The sequence below is a fragment of the Sorex araneus genome, chromosome 1 (assembly GCF_027595985.1).
Source record: "Sorex araneus isolate mSorAra2 chromosome 1, mSorAra2.pri, whole genome shotgun sequence".
Classification (NCBI taxonomy): Eukaryota; Metazoa; Chordata; class Mammalia; order Eulipotyphla; family Soricidae; genus Sorex; species Sorex araneus.
The window spans coordinates 301,840,193-301,858,891 of NC_073302.1; the positions used below are offsets into that span (position 1 = coordinate 301,840,193).

The following is an 18,699-nucleotide window of genomic DNA, read 5'->3' on the forward strand; positions in this document are numbered from 1 at the left end:
TGGGGTGTCAGGGGTCTAATTTGAGCTGCAGTTTCATTGCAGCCTTAATTTGAGGGTCTTAATTTGAGGTTCCCCTTATGCACACTCTTATTCCCTAGAGACAAGAGGAGTCTGTTCTGTTGTTTTTGTTATAAGATCCTGGGATCCCTGTGGGGCCCTCTGGACATTGTTTGTCCACGGTGGAGCCAGACAGTCTTTACCTCGACCTCTGGGATTTTTCCCCTATTGGGTTTTTCCTGATGAGTAATTCCCTGATCTGCCCGTGGTCCAGCCTGACCACACTACCCTAGACTGCCAGCAGGTGGCGCCCAGCAACCCATCTCACTCAGCATTAACTGGACTGGGGGCGGGTAGGGAAATGAATGTTTATGCCCATGTGAGGTGTTGTTCATCACATATACTTACAGTGAGGGTGGGGGGTGGGGGGTAAGAGAGAGAGAGAGAGAGAGAGAGAGAGAGAGAGAGAGAGAGAGAGTGTGTGTGTGTGTGTCCAGCATCCTGGGTTGGTAACCAAGTTCACATTTAAAACATGGAAAAGGTGTATGCAGCAAATCCTAACATTAGCAGTTAGATATGGCTCAAAGACCTGGACATCGGTTAAAACAACTGAGCTTGGGGCTGGAGCAATAGTACAGCGTGTAGGGCGTTTGCCTTGCACATGACCAACCCGGGTTCGATTCCCAGCATCCCATATGGTCCTCTGAGCACCGCCAAGGGTGATCCCTGAGTGCAGAGCCAGGAGTAACCCCTGTGCATTGCCAGGTGTGACCAAAAAAGAAAAAAAAAGAAAAGAAAAAAACCCGAGCTTGAGGCTCGGGAGAAAGTATAGTGGGTAGAGCTTTTGCCTGGCATGTGGCCAACTCAGGTTTGAAGCCCCCAGCATCCCATATGGCCCCCTGAGCACCACCAGGAGTGATCCCTGAGCACAGAGCCAAGAGTAAACCTTAGTACTGCCAGATGTGGTCCCCCAAGACCCCAATTCAACCGATAAAAACACCCCAATGGGCTTGTCACTATGGTATCCTCTTCCAGAAGTTATTCAACATTTCCGGGGGCTTCCTGTAGCTAGGGCCCAGGAGTCCCTTATGGGGAGGAGCCTCCAAACGAGGCCTCAGAGGGGTTGGGGTCCATCCCTGGTGTTCCAGGCCCGAGGTGTTGGAAGGACCAATGGTGCTGGGCAGAGGCTGCTTGGGGCTTCCAGGGGGCCACACACTTCCGGGTATCCAGCCAGCGCTTGCCCTGACTCCGGGACTTTCTCCCCAGCCTGGTGATTCTCTCTGTATTTTTGCAGGGGGTAGGTGTTGGGTCGTACCTGGTGGTGCTCAGGGCTTGTTCCTGTTTCTGCGCAGAGGGATCAGTCCTGGCGGGTTCTGGAGACCCTTGGTGGTGCCCGGGATGGCACGCGGGTGTGTGCAGGGCTAGTACCCTGCCCGCTGTCCTTTCTCTTAGCCCTGTTTCCTCGAGCTCCTAGACCAGTTCTCGAGAAAACAGCCCGACATAGTCTCTGGGGTCGCCCAGACTTCTCCCTTGTTGGGCCTCCAAACACCCCTTTGAAGTTTAAGACCTGCTGCGCCAGCCCCCTCGGGACAGCCCCCAGCCTGAGTTTCCCGGCCTGGGGGTCTGGTCCTGCTTCCCACCAGGTCCCACAGATCGTCACAGATGCTGACAGCTGCCACCAGAGGGCACCAGAGTGCTACTTAGGGCTGACCTTGAAGGCTGACCTTGAGGAAGGGTTGGGGGGCTGGGTGGTGTCTCAGGAGGGTGGGTCCCCCTCCTCTTCCCCTTCTGTCCTCTAGGTCCTCCCAGGCTGGGGATCAGATGGGCTTGGCCATTTTGGGGGTATCTGCATCCAGACACATCCACAAGCAAAGTCTGTGGGCTGGGCCCGCCCATCTGTCTTGGGCTGTTGATGGTTTTGCTTTTGTTGGTGGGCCACATGCAGCTGTGCTCAGGGAGCACTCCCAGTGGAGCCCAGGACCCTCTGCTGGGAACTCAGCCCTGGCAGGCTGCAAGCCAGGCAAGCACCTCCACCCCTGTGCTGTCTCCTTGGCCCTGATTAAGTTGGGCATGTGTGTGTATGTTGTGTGTTTATGCACGTGCATGTGTGTCTGTGTGTGTACGCATGTGTGTGCATGAGTATCTGTGTGTGCATGCATGTGTCTGTGTGCATGCATGTGTCTGTGTGCGTGCATGTGTACGTGTGTGCACACATGTGTGCGTGTGTGCATTTATGCACACATGTGTGCATGTATATGTACATGCATGGTGCTTTCATGCATGTGCGTACACGTGTGTGCACGTGTCCAGTGCTTGCATGCATGTGCATGTGTGTGTGCACGTGAGTCTCTGTGTGTGCATGCATGTGAGCACATGTGTGCGCATGTGCATGTGTGCACACATGTGTGTATGTGTACACATGTGTGGTGCGTGTGCATGTGCGTGTGCAATTGCATATGTGCAGTGCTTGCATGTGTGCTTGTGTGTGTGTGTATGATTTATGCTATTGTTTCTATGCAGCTCTTTCTACATTCTGGATGTTACCCTCCAAGGGTCAATGTGATCAGAATTTTGACTTCTTAAGCTGAGGGGCGCCTTGTAAGGTTCTTGGGGGCTCCCAAAGTCTCTGGGACCAGGAGGCTTCCAAGATGAGGAAGACAGCAGTAAAAGGTGGGGAATTGAGTTTGCCAGGGGAGCAGGGGCACTTTCCTGAAGCCAAGGCCAGGCATCCATGCACCCCGACTCCCAGAGAATATGGGGGACAGTGGGGAGAGTTGAGACAGAGTCATTGCTTGGTCTTTATTAGAATGGAGACAAGGTGGGCCCCCCACCCCAGCACCCTGCACAGAGGCAGGGAGGATGGGCTGCGGGGGCTGGGGGCATGGAGGCTACAGAGCACCTGGGGACAAAAAGAGGGGTAGCATCTGTGGACTCCCCCACAGGGGCTGTGCACCCCTGGGGTCCCTGCAGAGACAGACACCAGCCAGCAGGTGGGCTGGGAGCCCCTGATGGTGACAGGATGGCATCCAGGGGTTTCCTGCCTGCTGGTGATGGTCAGCTTGGGAAAACGCGTGGAGATGCGTGGAGACGTGTGGGGTGCTCATGGAGATAGAAATGGGGGGAGGAGAGTTCCGGCCAGTTCTTTGCTGGGGCTGCTCATGAGGGCCAAGGAGGCGGGAGAGGGGCCCTTGCAGAACCAGACTCATCTCTGGGGTGAGGTGGGGAACCCCAGCCTTCAGCCTCCTGGAAGACTGAGTGGGTGTGTGTGTGGGGGGGTGTTCCACCTCGACCCCCGGCTGCCTCAGTAGAACACCTTCTCCAGATATGCGTTCAGGAACATTCCCCCAGGGTCCAGCCTTTCCCGAATGGCGCAGAACTTCGGGAAGGCGGGGTACATCTCCTCGAAGTCCTTCCGGGTGCAGTTGTGGGCCTGGGGGAGACACCAGAACAGAGTCGGCCAGGAGCTGGCGTGTCGCCTGCAAACCCCCACCTGGGCACACAGCACGCGCGCCCACACATGCACGCACGCAGGTTCCAACCCGCGCACACATTTCCACGCATGCATTTGCGTGGAACGCTCAGAGGGGAGGAAGCTCTAGGAGAGGGAGGGGCGCAGGGTGCTGGCCGAGCGCGGTCCCCGCGGGGAGGCCGCCTGGGCTCTGCAGCTCCGCAGATGGAAGGCCCCGCCCAGTTTCCATCTGCTCAGCGGCCCGCGCTCGCCCTCTTCTGGGAGCACCAAGGGGAAAGGGAGGAGTCCCCTGAAAATTCCCAGGGACTGGAGCGCCCCGCGGAAACCCCATCTGGGAACGGGGAACGGGCGCCCTCTGGAGGCAGCCGCGGCTCATAGCAGCAGCGGGTGGCCCGCCTGGACGGGAAGGTCCTACCTTGGCCCAGTGGGGCCGGCCCCCCACCTTCTTCATGATGGCCTCATAGGTCAGCCAGTAGTCCAGGCGCGGCACGTCCTTGCCGTAGGGCCTGGGGAGGGTGCGGGGAGAAGGTGGAGAGGCCACGAGGTCAGGGGCACTGTGCAGACGCACCCCTGCAACAGGGTGCAGGGTGACCCCCTGAGCGTTTGCTTGTCGATCGCCCTCAGAAGCCTCAGGAGCGCTTACATCCTCTCCCCTAGCTTAAAACTAGCAGCTAACGGTTATTAGGAGCCCAAATAATTTCAAAGAATTTGGGGTGTGGGGCTGGAGCGATAGCAGAGCGGGTAGGGCGTGTCTGCCTTGCACGCGGCCGACCTGGGTTAGATTCCTAGCATCCCATATGGTCCCCTGAGCACCGCCAGGAGTGATTCCTGAGTGCAGAGCCAGGAGTAACCCTTGTGCATCACCGGGTGTGACCCAAAAAACAAAACAAAAAAAAGAATTTGGGGTGTATAGAGACACATATCATGGATGTGTTTATATACATATAATTATATGTGTATAATATATACACAATATACAATATGCATATATAATTATATATTTGCACATTATATAATGTGCAAATATAAAATTATATCACTGTCACTGTCATCCCATTGCTCACCGATTTGCTCAAGTGGGCACCAGTAACGTCTCCATTGTGAGACTTGTTAGCGTTTTTGGCATATCGAATACACCATGGGTAGCTTGCCAGGCTCTGTTGTGCGGGCAGGATACTCTTGGTAGCTTGCCGGACTCTCCGAGAGGGGCGGGGGAATTGAACCCAGGTTTGCCTCATGCAAGGCAAATGCCCTACCCGCTGTGCTATCACTCCAGCCCATATAGTTATATATAATACATAAATACATAATTTATATGAATTTATAACTATAAAATTATGAATATATATAATTGCATACGTAGAGGCCAGAGGGATAACACAGGGTTAAGACACTTACCTGGCCTGGGTTTGGTCCTCGGCACCATACAGGGTGCAGGGGGCCCCACCAGGAGTGATCTGAGTGTGGAGCCAGGAACACTGCCAGAAGTGTGCCCCCAAATCACCCCCTCCAGGAAATACCCCAGACAAAAAGTGCACACACATATGTATAGTACTGGCACATTTACATGTCCTCTTAAAGGTGCATACATAGGGACCAGAGTGATAGTACAGCGGAGAGGGCTTTTGCACCCAGCTGACCTGGGTTTGATCCCTGGCATCCCATATGGTCCCCTGAGTATCACCAGGAGTAATTCCTGAGTGCAGCCAGGAGTAACCTCTGAGCATCACAGGTGGGGTCTATGACAGGTCTTCTTCTTCTTTTTTTTTTCTTTTTTTTTTTTGCTCTTTGGGTCACACCTGGTGATGCACAGGGGTTACTCCTGGTTCTTCACTCAGGAATTACTCCTGGCGGTGCTCAGGGGACCATATGGGATGCTGGGATTCGAATCCGGGTCGGCCACGTGCAAAGCAAACACCCTACCCGCTGTGCTATCACTCCAGCCCCTCCATAGGTCTTTCATAAAGGTCTTTTCCTTTTCATAGGTGATGAAAAGGAAAAGGTGCATCCATAAAGGTGCATGTATCAAAAATTGGGCTAGAGTGTTACACTGTACCACACTGCATCTACACTGAGAGTCATATCTATGATAGGCCTTGCTAGTAATATATGGTGAACTACCTAATAATATATTCTATATGTTCTGTAAGAGGATGGATGATGTCATGGAGACACCATCGCCCCGGCTCCTTCCGGCAGCCGGGCGGGCACACAGCCTTCATGCCCCATCCTCACCAGCAGATGGCGTCCTCTCAGACTGGACAAGATCCACCCAGACTTAATACTCCCAAGGCACATAAATAAATTAATAAAAATAAAACCCCCAAAGTCTGAGGGTCTGTGATGGTGCGGATGGCATCAATGAGGCAGAAGGGGCCACATCCTGGCCAGGGGGATCCAGAACATTCTATAGGAGGTTTCTGCCAGGAAACTGACTCAGCCTTGAGATCACGGCAGAACATGCCTGGCCCGGTGCTGAGAGAACCGTGCGGTGCCGGGGATTGAACCTAGAGCCCCCCTGCAAGTCTGTGCTCTGGACCTTTGAACCATCTTCCAGCACCGAACCCCGTTTCGACTGAACTAAAGCCCGAGCCCGGGAGCTCTGAGCAGACCCCACCCGTGAGACGGCCCCACGCATCAGCCTCCAATAGGGGTGACTGGTGCCCTCCACGTGGCCTGTCCACCCACAGGCCCCGCCCCCGGGAGTGTCACGGAACGTGCGGGGCGCCCGGGTGCAGACGTGGCCGGCAGAGCGCGTCACCTGTACATGATGATGTTCAGGTAGCAGCTGTCCCTCCCGAAGCAGGGGCTCATCAGGATGTCGTCGGCGCGCGTGAAGCGGACCTCCACGGGGAAGTGGGCCACCAGCTGCGGCCGCGCCTCCAGGGCCGCCTTCAGCCCCAGCAGGGCCTCCTTGGTCTTCTCCCTGCGCAGGCCCCGGCGGATGGACCCTTAGGAGTCATGGCCAGAGGCCCAGCCTGGGGGCACACTGCGGAGAGGGGACACGAGCCTCCCCCGCCTTGCCCAGGGGTCCCTGCTCCAAGGGCGCCCAGCCATGTGGAGCCCAGGAATTAACCCCCAACTTACAAAGTCCAGCCTCGCCCCCCTCACCCCTGCCTAGTCAGGCCCCTCCTGGGCTCTGGCCTGCGCTGTCTGCACCCCGCCTCCCCCCCACGATATGGCCCCTCTGCCAAATGCCTGTTGGCTCCACTGTCCCCTCGGTCCACTGTGTCCAGCTGCCGGTGGGCGCTGCCTCCGGAAGGGTGAGTTCTCTGAACCCAGGCCCCACCCTGACCCCAGTCCCCGGCTCCGAGGAGGGTCCCAGGCTGGGGGTGTGTGGTGGCCCCAGGCTGCCCACCGGGGGATGGCCCAGTCCTGCACGTGCTGCTTGAAGCGACACTCGTAGGTGAGCATCTGGTAGCTGATGCGGCAGCTCTCCTTCTTGCGGCTGAACAGGAGCCAGAAGAAACAGCGGTTGATCCAGCCCACGAGGCTTGGCAGGAAGGTGCTGCGGGCACAAGAGCCGGGCTCGGGGTCTGAGAGTGGACAGGCCCCGGTGCCATCACCCCTGCCCTCGGCCATGGCAACTCCAGGGGAATTAAAGCAAAGGCACAGGGAGAACTTGAGAACATGCAAACATGCACGCACATGCACACACACATCCACACATATGCGCACACACATGCACACACACTCATACACATATGCATGCACACTCACACGCATGCACACATGTGTACACACATGCACAGATGCATACACATGCACACATGCATACACATATGCACACATACACACATACATGCACACTCACACATGCACACATGCACACACATGCACATACATGCACACATGCATACTCACACACATTCACACATGCACACACTCATGCACTCATGTACATGCACAGAAGCACTCACACATTGCATACACACATTGCACAGAAGCACAGACACAAGCATGCACACACATGCACAGGCACATACACCTACATGTACACATGTGTAGACAGGCACACAGATGAGAAGATGGTGGGTGAAAGCCGCATGGTTGCTAAAGAAGAAAAAGTGAGTCCCCAGGAGACTGGAGTGGGCGGGTGGACAGCAGCTGCCCTGGGCCGGGAGATGTACAGGAAAGGCCCCGGCCCGGCCCAGGTTCCCATCTTCGCCACCACACATGGCCCCCCAGCATGGCCAGGGGGTGCTCCCGAGCGCAGAGGCAGGAAGAGCCTCTGGGCACTGCCGAGAGGCAGCCCCGAGGCCGGCATCAGTCAGCCCTTGGTGGGGACCCCGCGCCCCCAGCGCAGGACAGAGGGGCCCGGGTCTTACCTGAGCCACAGCAGGAACTCCAGGAGGTAGTAGCCGATGGCGTAGTCCCAAAACCAGCTGGCCGAGGAGAAGGGGGGCTGGGGGCAGAGGGTGTGGTCAGGCGCGGCTGTGCGGGGACAGGCACTGTCCGTCCCAGTGACTTAGCACCAGCTGGACATGTCTCTCCTGCCCGCCAGTGGTCCTGTGGACATCCAGCAGTGTCTGGGTGTCCCCCCACCACATGCACACACACGTATACACACGCACACACATATGCACACACATGCTCACACACGCACAAACACACACACATGCACACACATGCATGCACACACAGACACACGCACACACATGCACACATATGCACACACATACATACATATACACACGCATACACACATGCACACAAACACACACAATGCACACACGCACACATGCATACACACATACACACACGCACATGCACACACACACACACACACACACTCATCCATGCTTTTGCTGAGCGCTGCCCACACCGTCCCTGTCCCTTGCCCGGCCATTTTGCCCCATCCCTCTGCCCCGCGGGGCCCGGCTCACCCGGGAGCTGCGGTCCTGGTAGATGACACTGACGCTGTCGCTGTGAGGGAACCAGAGGAATCGGAAGTACTCAGATTTCTGCAGGTGTTCGTCCAGGTGGTCGAGAACCTGCCGGCAGAAGGAGGGAGGCCAGTGGTCACAGGACAGCGGCGGGGACAGGCCTGGAAATGTTTTCACCTCCAGCATGTTTTTCTTCTTCTTGTTTTGGGGCCCTATCCGCCGACTCTCAGGAATTACTCCTGGTTCGGTGCTCAGGAATTACTTGAACTTGCAGGGTGGGCGACTGGTACCAGGACCCCCCATTTCCTGGTGTCCAAGCTTCCCAGCATACCCCAGTGACTGGGCCAGGGTCCCAGCATGTTGCCCTGTAATCAAAATCTTCTGGACACACACGCATGGGCCAGGAATTGCAGACATGCCGAGGGACAGTCTGGGACTGATGGATGGACGAATGGTCTGACCCGCAGCAGTGGAGCCTCAGTGCCCTGCGCAGGGCAGGAGCACCGAGGGTCGAGGAGGCCGAAGGGGGATAGCTCCAGGGATGGGGCGGCTGTCCGGGGGCTGGGGAAGGGAAAGGAGGGTGCAGTGGGAGAGAGGAGGCGCCTGTGGGCAGTGAGCAGCCAGGAGAGGCCCACCTCGTCCAGGCCTTCCAGACTGTTCCTGCTGACCAGCTGTCACCCACCTGCCCACCCGTCCACTCACCATCCATCCATCCATCCATCCATCCATCCATCCATCCATCTATCCACCTATCCACTCATCCATCCGACCACTAGTCCACTCTCCCACCTACCCATCCATTCACCCGCCCCTCCATCCTCTCATCCATCCACCCACCCACCCATCTACCCACTCACTCACCTGCCCATCCGCCCACTTAAGTCCCATTCACTCACCTATCCACCCACGTACCCGCCCATCCACCTCCTTACCTCGCATCCACTCACCCACCCACCCATCCATTCACCCCCAACCCATTCATCCGCTCACACACTGTTGGAATATAGCTCTAAATATTTTAGGCCTGACTTTGGTTTGTCCTTTCTCCCTTGCTATAAAGACTTTAGCTTTATCTGGTAATAATCTTTAAACAATTCTAGACTACATTGGTATGTCCTGCTCCCCTTGCCACTTTAGGTATATCAGTCACGCCCATCAAGGTGCTCCCGAGTCACTCCCATTCCTTTTTTTATCTGTTATCACTTCTATGCTCCCTTCCCCAACTAGTTATTCAGCTCTTCCCATAATCAAACTCTGTTAATTTGTAAGGTCAGATCTTGCTAGGACAGTGAACTTGTTTTGTAAGTTAATATTGTCTTTCTCCTTTCTTATGTCTTTTGAATAGTTTACTTTAAAACAATATCCTTTTTGTATGGACAAAGAAAGACAGTTGTTAATATGCTTTGGTAACATGGGATTTAATTGGCTTCAAATATTATTCACTCCCGGGCATCTGCTTTCTCGACTTAAGCCTCAGCTGCCCTTACTTTCTAGCACCCCCAAAAGCAGGGTCCCGACGAGGGACGGGACAGACCCAGGGCAATCGGTGAGTTATGTGCTACCCTGGCATCGAGATGGGCCCAGCTAAAGCGCCTAATGCTTAACTGTATGTTAAGAGCTTGGTTATGGACATGTCATGTCATGATCCAAAAGCAACGACGAGACTAGGACCCTGCTAGGGCTAGGAAAGACTAATCTGGCCTGAGCACTGTAGTCTGAGATCGAGGTGACCCCAGGAGAGCAATTCTATAAGCTTAATGCATCTCTTGCTATGTCCATACAAAATGATTTATAATATGAATACTTCTATGTTAGTTGGACAAGGAGAGGAGAAACACACCCATGGGATTCCGCTGTTGGGCGGGTGTCCTGCTGAAAGAGAATCTGTCCTAGTGGAAGCATCTCCTGAGGGATAGAACTTTACCCCCTATTGATTGTAACCACACCTATGTGTAAGCCCTGGTCCCTGATGCAGGGGGATTTAAGGTGGCTGTATGAGGGGGTTCGGGGAAGGAGCAGAGAGAGAGATGGGAGTATATATAGAGGAGATTGGAATAAACTGCGATTGAGACCAACCAGCTTGGCTCTGTTCCTTCCTTCGCCTGCCTCATCATCGCCATCAATCTCCCCGGGGTGGAGAAGCGGCTGGAGACTACCAAACGCGGGAGGCGGGAGAGACAGCGCCACTGCTCTGTGCCCTGTGCCCGGCGCGGTGCGGTGAGGTGCTCCTCGCCCCTTTCCTTTTCTTTTTGTGTTTTTACACACACGCCACTATCCAGCCACCCAACCACACACCCTCTCAACCGTCTATCCACCATCCATCCCACCTGCCAGCCAGCTACTAACCACCCACCCTAGATTTTCACTCTTCAGTTCACATGGCCATCAGCCAGCCCAGCCTTCCTGCCTCTATCCCTCTACCCCCCAGATCCAGAGCCCTGTGTATGCCCTGAGCGTCCCCCATCACACACACACACACACACACACACACACACAAACACACACACTGGAGAGACAGCGCCTACCCTACCGTGACAAAACATTTATGCTCCGGCCACTGAGAACAGGTGCCCCCAAGCCGCTACGCCCTCCTGTGCAAGCCCCTTCCCGCCCCCGCCCGGTGCAGCTGTGTGTTCCCCCAGGGGGCCCGTACCTCGCCCAGGGTGGACGGGAAGGACACTTCGTGCAGGTGGAACCGGGGCACGCACTGCAGCGTGACCGTGAGGATGACGCCCAGACAGCCCAGGTGCACCCGCGCCGCCTGGAACACGTCCTCATGGCTGGACTTGGAACATTCCAGAACCGTCCCGGAGGCTGTCATCAGGGTCAGCGCCACCACCTGGCCGTGGAGGGGGGTGGAAGCCCACTGAGAGCCCGGGGCACCCCCTCCCCCTCTCCCGCGTGTGTCCCTGCTTCCTGCTGGGCCTGGCCTGGCGAGGGGCGCTGGGAGTCCCCAGACCCCGGGGACAGGCCCAGCTCGAGGGGGGACATCTTTGTCCCAGTCACTCATCCTGAGGAATCCGTCAGGACGCAGAGCGCTGCTGCTCCCGGTCCCCGGTGTGAGGTGACACAGGGCTCCCGGGGACAGAGGGGGTGTGTGTCCACCCCCGGGAGCAGCTCCAGCCCCCACCGTCCTAACACGCAGCCCACCCCAGCACCCCCCCCATGTCCCTCAGAGCCAAGTCGTTCTCCCTCACCCCAGGAACCACATTCTCCCCCGGGCTTCCCAGGGAAGCTCTGAGCCTCCCTGGCTGGGGAAACAATGGCCTCTGGGGTCCCAGGACCCCCATTTCTGTCCCACTGGAGCCCCACCCACACTCCACCTGCTCACGGGGATGGGAACCAGCCGGCAGCCGGCAGAACTAATTCTGATTACTCGGGACCCAGACCAGGTGGGGAAACTGGCATTGGCAGGAGGGAGGGTGTCAGAGTGATTTCACCGTAACCCAGAGGCTCTCCGAGACCCGGTGCCCAGGAGAGCGGGGAGTGCTGGTGGGAGAGCGGGGGTGGGGGGGTGGGCAGCTCATGGTGCGGGGTCCGGCTCAAAGGATTGAGCACAGATTTTGCATGCAGGAGACCAAGTTTCGATCCTTGGCATTGCATGGTCAAGAGTAACCCCCACAAAACCAAAAACAGAAGAAAAAAAGAACGGATACTTTCCTGATGTGCTGTGTGACCCTGGACATGTTGCTTAACCTCTCTGTTTCCTCTTGTGCATAGGCCAACAATCATATCAGGGCCACACCCCACCAGCAGCCCAGGAGCACTGAACTCTCGGGTCACTTTGCAGGCCTCGGGGCTGCACGGGTCCTGGGGGAGCCGGGCTACGGGGGACTCACCTGGGTGGCCAGGATGCCGTGTGCGATGCCCGTGTTGTGTGTCCCGGACCCGATGACGCCTGCGACGGTCACGTCTGACACGGCACCCAGGCTGCAGGGAGCATGGGGACAGTGAGGAACCCGGCTCCCGCCCATCCACTCTCTGAGCCTCAGTTTCCCTTCTCAGGGCTGCTGGGTGGTTCAGCTCTGATGGGAACCCCCCCTCCCCACCAGCCTCCTGTATCCTGTTAGTCTCCACCTGCCCCTGAGCCCCCCAAAAGCACAAGGGGTCTGTCGGAGGCCCCCAGAGCCAGTCTGGCAGGTCCAGTGTCCGGGGGTGGACATGGGCACGCTGGACACCCTCGGTCTGGTGGGCTCCAGCCCCCAAGCGCACGGGGTCTGAGAGGGGGAAGAGCCTAATGGGGGAGGGGAGGGGCCCAAGAAGGGGGGGTACCCGGGAATGGGGCGTCTCTTACTTGGACAGGGCCAGGCCATGCTTGTCCAGCTGAGGGTGCAGGTCAGCCAGCAGGATGCCCGCCTCCACGGTCACCTGCTTCTTCTCGGTGTCCACCTGCAAGGGAGCACATCAGCCATGGCCGGCAGGGCTCCTGCCCGGCTGGGGTCCGAGGGGAGACCCCCGGGTGAGCCTGCCCCACCATGGACAGCGCGGGCAGAGCCCACCATGCTGGGGATGGGTGTCAGAGGACGAGGTCAGAGCAGAGAACTCAGGGGCCAGAGTAGGATAAGGAAGCAGAGACGCACTGGGGCTAGAGAAAAATCAAGTCTGTGGGCTGGAGCCATAGAACAGCGGGTAGGGCGCTCGCCTTTCACGCAGCCAACCCGGGTTCGATTCCTCTGCCCCTCTCAAAGAGCCCGGCAAGCTACCGAGAGTATCCCGCCCGCACAGCAGAGCCTGGCAAGCTACCTGTGGCGTATTCAATATGCCAAACACAGTAACAACAAGTCTCACAGTGGAGACATTACTGGTGCCCGCTCGAGCAAATCGATGAACAATGGGATGACAGTGACAGTGCAACTGAGGGGGAATCGGAGAAAACTGTACTGCAAAATAAGCCGGAGGCAGCAGGACGAACAGGATGGCTCACCCGGCTGTCTGCAGAGGAACAAGCGAGGGTGTGGGCCCGTCAGCTGACCACACCACCCGGACCCTGGGCCGCGGACCCCAGGGCGGCAGGCTGGAGGGGCGGGGTGGGGGACGAGGGGAATGCGGGGAAGGCTAAGGGAGCACCCAAACCCCAGCTGTCCGCAGCAGCTAAGGAAGGAGGCCCCAGAAGGTGGCGCAGGGCCCAGGGTGACCATCAAGGGCGCTGGGTCACAGGCACGCCGACACTGTGAACACTGCTGGACTCCACCGCAGCCCCAGTGCCTGGACGGCGACTTAAAAATCCAGATATCAGGGCTGGAGCGATAGCACAGCAGGTAGGGCATTTGCCTTGCACACAGCCGACCCGGGTTCGATTCCTAGCATCCCATATGGTCCCCCGAGCACTGCCAGGAGTGATTCCTGAGTGTAGAGCCAGGAGTAACCCCTGTGCATCGCCAGGTGTGACCCAAAAAGAAAAAAAAAAGTTCAGATATCAGGTGGGAAGGCGGGGCTGAGCCCCATGTGGCCCCCTGAGCGCCCCTGGGAGTGGGCCCTGAGCAGGGGGCACCCCAGTTGCTGAGGGAACTCAGACCCTCCACCTGCCCCGACCCTGCTCTTCCCCCCCACCTCGTCCCCCCGGCCACCCACAGGCTAAGCAGGTGGGTGTCCTTCGTGCGAGTGTGACACCGGGGGTGGCTGTGCCGGGGGATTGTCACTGACACCAGCCAGGTCTCGCCAAGGACTCCCGGCCCCGAGCAGCCCCCGGCAGCTGGGGCGTTGGGATGGAGAGTGATGACCTCGGAGCTGGGACTTGCCCCCGTGAAAGCAGGGTTGCAGCTGGCGCCTGCGGGGGTGGCCGGCATGGCTGTGCCAAGTCACCAACTCGGGAGGGGCTTGAGTTTGCTGGGTCGCGTTCGGAGTCTCCTCTCACCCGTTCTGGGAGAGCTGAGGCTGGGAGAGGCGCCTGGCGCGGGGAGAAAACACTTTTGGTTCATTTGTTTTTGTTCTTGGGTCACACCCAGCGATGCTCAGGGCTTACTCCTGACTCTGTGCTCAGGGATGACTCCCGGCAGTGCTCGGGGGCATATGGAGTATGGGGGATTGAACACAGTTGGCCCCGTGCAAGGCAAGCGCCCTCCCCCCAGACCTAGTTCTCGAGCGCCCAAAGAAGATGCTTTCCCTGACTCTGTCACATGCAGAGGGATTGCCAGGGCCCCTGGAGCACTGTCTCCCTGTCAGGGAGCAAATCCAAGCCCAGGGATGGGGAGTCACTCGCTCAAGGTCACTCAGACGTGGCACAGGACGAAGAGGTGGCTTGCATCTGGGTGACTCATGAGCCCCTTCACTGGCCGGAGCACAGAGCTCCGTGAAATCAATTGCCAAGCCCTGTGCTCACTAATTAGCAATCAGAGTTAATTACTGCTGTGCCTGATGCCTGACCAAAATGTTTTCTACGGGGCAGAGACCATCAGTCTGGGTAAATAAGGGGGGAGCAGAGAGGAAGCTGGGACTGGGGGCAGCAGGTTCTCTGGCAGGAATTCCCAGGGAGGGCCGCAGAGATGGCACAATGGGTAGAGCATGTGCACTGCATGCAGAGGTCTTGGGTCCCCTGGGCACTGCCATGAGCAACTCACAAGTTCAGAGCAGGGAGGAACCCTCAGCACTGGGGGAGGGGGGAATCTACAGGCAAACAAAAAGTGACATTAAAAATTTCAGGGCGGGGTAAAAGCTTAAAGGGGGCCAGAGGGGCTGGAGTGACAGTACAGCGCATAGGGCATTTGCCTCGCCCATGGCTGACCCAGGCTCTACCCCGGCATCCCACGTAGTCCCCCAAGCACTGTCAGGAGTAATTCTTGAGCGCAGAGCCAAGAATAACCCCTGAGTATCACTAATTGCGACCCTCCAAGTTCTCCCCAAAAGGGGGAGGGGGCTGAAGGAATAGAACAGTGGGCAGGGCGTTTGCCTTGCCTTCAGTTGACCCGGGTTCAATCCCCGGCACCCCGTATGTTCCCCTCTCCTGAGCCTGCCAGGAGAGATCTCTGAGCTCAGAGCCAGGAGTCAACCCTGCGCATCACCACGTCTGGCCCCCAAACCAAAATAAACAAATGAGACCCCCTCAGGGGAGCTGGTCCAGGCAAAGCTGCAACCCCTAAGGAGCAGCGTCTCTGCCTCCTGTCTGACACCCTGGTTTCTGGCACGCTCAGATGCTGGCTGACTTTGCACGGCCTGGACCCCAGCACAGTGCTGGGCCAAACAGCAGCTGCATTAGCTGTGTGACACCAGGCCAGTCGCCCGCCTTCTCTGAGCGAGAACCTAGTTTTATGTTCCCCATCCATAAAACTAGATTAAGTGCAGGGCTGAGAGAGAGAGAGAGAGAGAGAGAGGAGAGGGGAGAGAGACGAAGAGAGACAGGAGAGACAGGAGAGAAAGGGGGAGAGAGAAAAGGAGATATAGAGCGGGGGAGAGAGAGAAGGGGAGACAAAGGGAGACAGAGAGGCAGGGGAGAGAGAGGGGGACAGAGAGACAGAGTGGGGAGAGAGAGGGAGAGAAAGAGAGAGAGGGAAGAGAGAGGGAGACAGAAAGAGATAGGAGGTGAGAGAAAGAAAGAGAGAGAGGGAGGGAGAAACAGAGGGGGAGAGAGAGACAGAGAGAGAGCCAGAGACAGAGAGGGAGGGAGAGAGCCAGAGACAGAGAGAGGGAGGGAGAGAGCCAGAGACAGAGAGAGAGGGAGGGAGAGAGCCAGAGAGAGAGGGAGAGAGGGAGAGAGACAGAGAGAGGGGGAGGAGAGAGATAGAGAGGGAGGGAGGGAGAGAATTCAACAGGCTGAGCACGTGCTTTGCGTGCAGGAGCGCCAGGCGTGGTCCTTGGCATAGCATGCCCCCCTGAACACCACTTTTAATACATCCCTGAGCACAACTGGGATAACAGAAAATAAACCCGCCCCCCAAAAGACCAGCTAAGCACATCTGGGGGTGCGGAGCGGGGGACTGGCCCTCAGAGGCCCTGGGGAGGTGGACGTTCCCTTCGTGGCCACGAGGGGGCGCACACACCTGCACCCGGGAGGCGGCGAGTTCGAAGCCGCGTCCAGGGTCTGCGGAGCGAGGTCGCGGCTGCCTGGCCCGTGGGGTGTCAGGGTGGGAACCCCCAGAAGCGGGACGCCGAGCGCCCGTACCTGGAGGAGCCGGTTCATCTTGCCCAGGTGGATCATGAAGCCGTCGGTGCAGGCGATGTCCGAGGGCGAGTGGCCGCCGCCCACCACCTTCACGCGCTTGTTCTGCTGCCGGGCCAGGGCCAGTACCTGCCGGACAGTCCGAGTCAGCCGAGCCGGGGTCTGGGGGTCGCTGGGGACTCGCCTCCCTACACCTCCAGCCCCATGGGGCTGCAGCTGGGGCAGGCGCGGGAGGCTGGGCTAGGGGGTGGAGCACCGGCGCACTGTCCACCTGGGGGCGCGCTTGACCCTCCAGCCGCCCACCCCCACTTTGCAACTGCAGGCAAGCCTCTCCAGCCGCCCAGCGGGGTCTCAGCCGCCCCCCACCCCCACCCCGCACCCAGTTCCACGGGACTAAAGGCTTCCCCCCTCTCCCGCTGTAGGGAGCGGCTTCATTATCGGCTCTGAGAGCATAAAATTTACACGCAGGAGATCTGGGTTCAGTCCCCAAACGGTCCCCCAGGGATCACTCCTGGCTGGCTTGGGGACCCTATGGGATACCGGGAATCGAACCTGGGTCAGCCCTGTGCAAGGCCAGCCCCACTGTCCTAAGACTCCGGTGCTACTTTTATTCGACTTCCCACCCAGTAGTCTCAGACATGGATGCTGGGTCCTCACACCCCCACGCCTGCCCCGAGTCCCGGGGGCACACACTTGCTATAACGAGTGTCTGGGGGCTTCCGGGTGAAGAAAGACCCAGAATCTGCCCGTAGCACCACCTGCCCCGTCCCACACATCCACGGTGCTGGGGGCAGGATGGGGCTGCCCCCCTGCCAGGCAAGGGCCCTCTGCAGCCTGCCTCCTGCACAGACAAGGTGCTTCTGCTGATGGGTTTGAGGGTGGCTGGGGCAGAGGCCCGAGCCCAGGCTGTGGGGAGGAGGCGTTGCAGGTCCCCACGGGGGGTGTGAGGGGGGCAGAGAGCAGCCACATTGCTGGAGATTCTGGAACCTTCTGCTCAGAGTCAGGCCTGACTGATGTCAGGGGGTGGGAAGGAGAGGCCAGAGCCTCTCACCTGAGCTCTGTGTGTGTGTGTGTGTGTGTGTGTGTGTGTGTGCATGTGCGCATGTGGATACGGGAGAGGCAGGGTGGGGTGTCGGGCAGAACATGGAGAATAAAAGCAAAGCCTGTGAGCTGCACAGGAGTGAGGAGGTGGAAGCAGGGGTGCAAGCCAGTGGGGTGGGGCAGGGCCCAGGGGCCGTGGGGGTCCCAGCGGGGTGGGGCGGGGCCCAGGGGCCATGGGGTCCTGGCCGGGCCCTGGAACTCACCTCCCTGACCTCCTCCTGGCTGGAGGGCTGGAAGTACATCTCGGGGCAGCAGCTGTAGGTCCGCGCCCAGTTTTCGAAGTGGACGCCTTTGTACCCGTGGACCTGACACGGGTGGGGTCGGGGTGGGGGGAGAAACTGGGTCACGGCGAAGTGGCTGCTGCTGCCCCCAGCACTGGGGGTACCCTGATCCGCCCAGAGAGACCCTCCAGGAAACCCTCGGTCCAAATGCCCCCCCCCCTTCCCCCGCCCAGGCCCACTGGCCACACGCAGGTGAGGGCCCTGGATGGGTTTCTTCCATGTGGAAGCAGGTTTCTGGGCCTTTCTGGCCAGTTGGGGGGGGGTCTCTGACAGGGCAGGGAAGGGGTGTCTGGGAGGCCCCTTAGCAGCCTTCCTGCCACCAGGCCCCAGCGGGGAGCCCTGGCGAGACTCCCACCCTCTGCATGTGGCTCAGGCAGTCACATCCTGCCCCGTCTTGGCTGTTCTGAGGAGCATCTCAGGCTCAGAGAGGTGGAGTGACTCCTCTGAGGAGCCCCAGCACCCAGCGTGTCCCCAGGCCGCCCCTGGGGCTCCCGGTCTGGCTGGACCCTCTTGCCCCGGGGTGCAGCCCGGGCTCCTTACCATGGCTGCAGGCGGGCGGCTGGGCTGAACGCAGCTTTCCTGAGACCAACGGCCAGGGGTCAGGCGGCGCTGGACGGGCGGGTGCTGGTGGACCGAGGCCCACACCCAGGGGCGGGGCTGGGCCAGCCTCCACCTGGACAAACAGCCCCTGGGGGCCTGGGGGAAAGGGCAGAGGTGAAGGTTTGTCTGGTTTCTGGAACCTTCCCGAGCTCTGATCCCCACCGCCAGCTGAAGCAGGTCATCCCAGGTCTCACGTCTACACCGGGGCAGGCTGGCAGGGTCAGGGCGGGCAGCCCAGTCGAGGCCCCTCAGATCCGGGGGGGTGGACACCCG

At 58.7% G+C, this 18,699-nt stretch overlaps 1 protein-coding gene across 1 annotated transcript; it reads right to left on the bottom strand.

Moving 5' to 3' along the window:
- Positions 1–2,812: 2,812 nt before the first annotated feature.
- On the bottom strand, positions 2,813–18,425 carry LOC101545335 (L-gulonolactone oxidase). Its single transcript, XM_055143551.1, has 12 exons — positions 18,367–18,425; positions 17,749–17,850; positions 16,448–16,573; positions 12,647–12,741; positions 12,192–12,282; positions 11,006–11,191; positions 8,353–8,460; positions 7,795–7,871; positions 6,825–6,974; positions 6,228–6,392; positions 3,882–3,972; positions 2,813–3,427 (listed from the first exon to the last, which is right to left on the bottom strand). The coding sequence occupies exons 1-12, from the start codon at positions 18,367–18,369 to the stop codon at positions 3,299–3,301; spliced, it is 1,323 nt and encodes a 440-aa protein (XP_054999526.1). The 5' UTR covers positions 18,370–18,425; the 3' UTR covers positions 2,813–3,298.
- Positions 18,426–18,699: the final 274 nt, after the last annotated feature.

What these genes read in the sequence shown, in the direction of transcription:
- LOC101545335 (XM_055143551.1), bottom strand. An exon ending in GCCAGGAGGAGGTCAGGGAG is followed by an intron (nt 16,574 to 17,748) that starts GTGAGTTCCAGG and finishes ACTGTCCGGCAG; the next exon opens with GTACTGGCCCTGGCCCGGCA. An exon ending in CAGGACTGGGCCATCCCCCG is followed by an intron (nt 6,393 to 6,824) that starts GTGGGCAGCCTG and finishes GGGCCTGCGCAG; the next exon opens with GGAGAAGACCAAGGAGGCCC.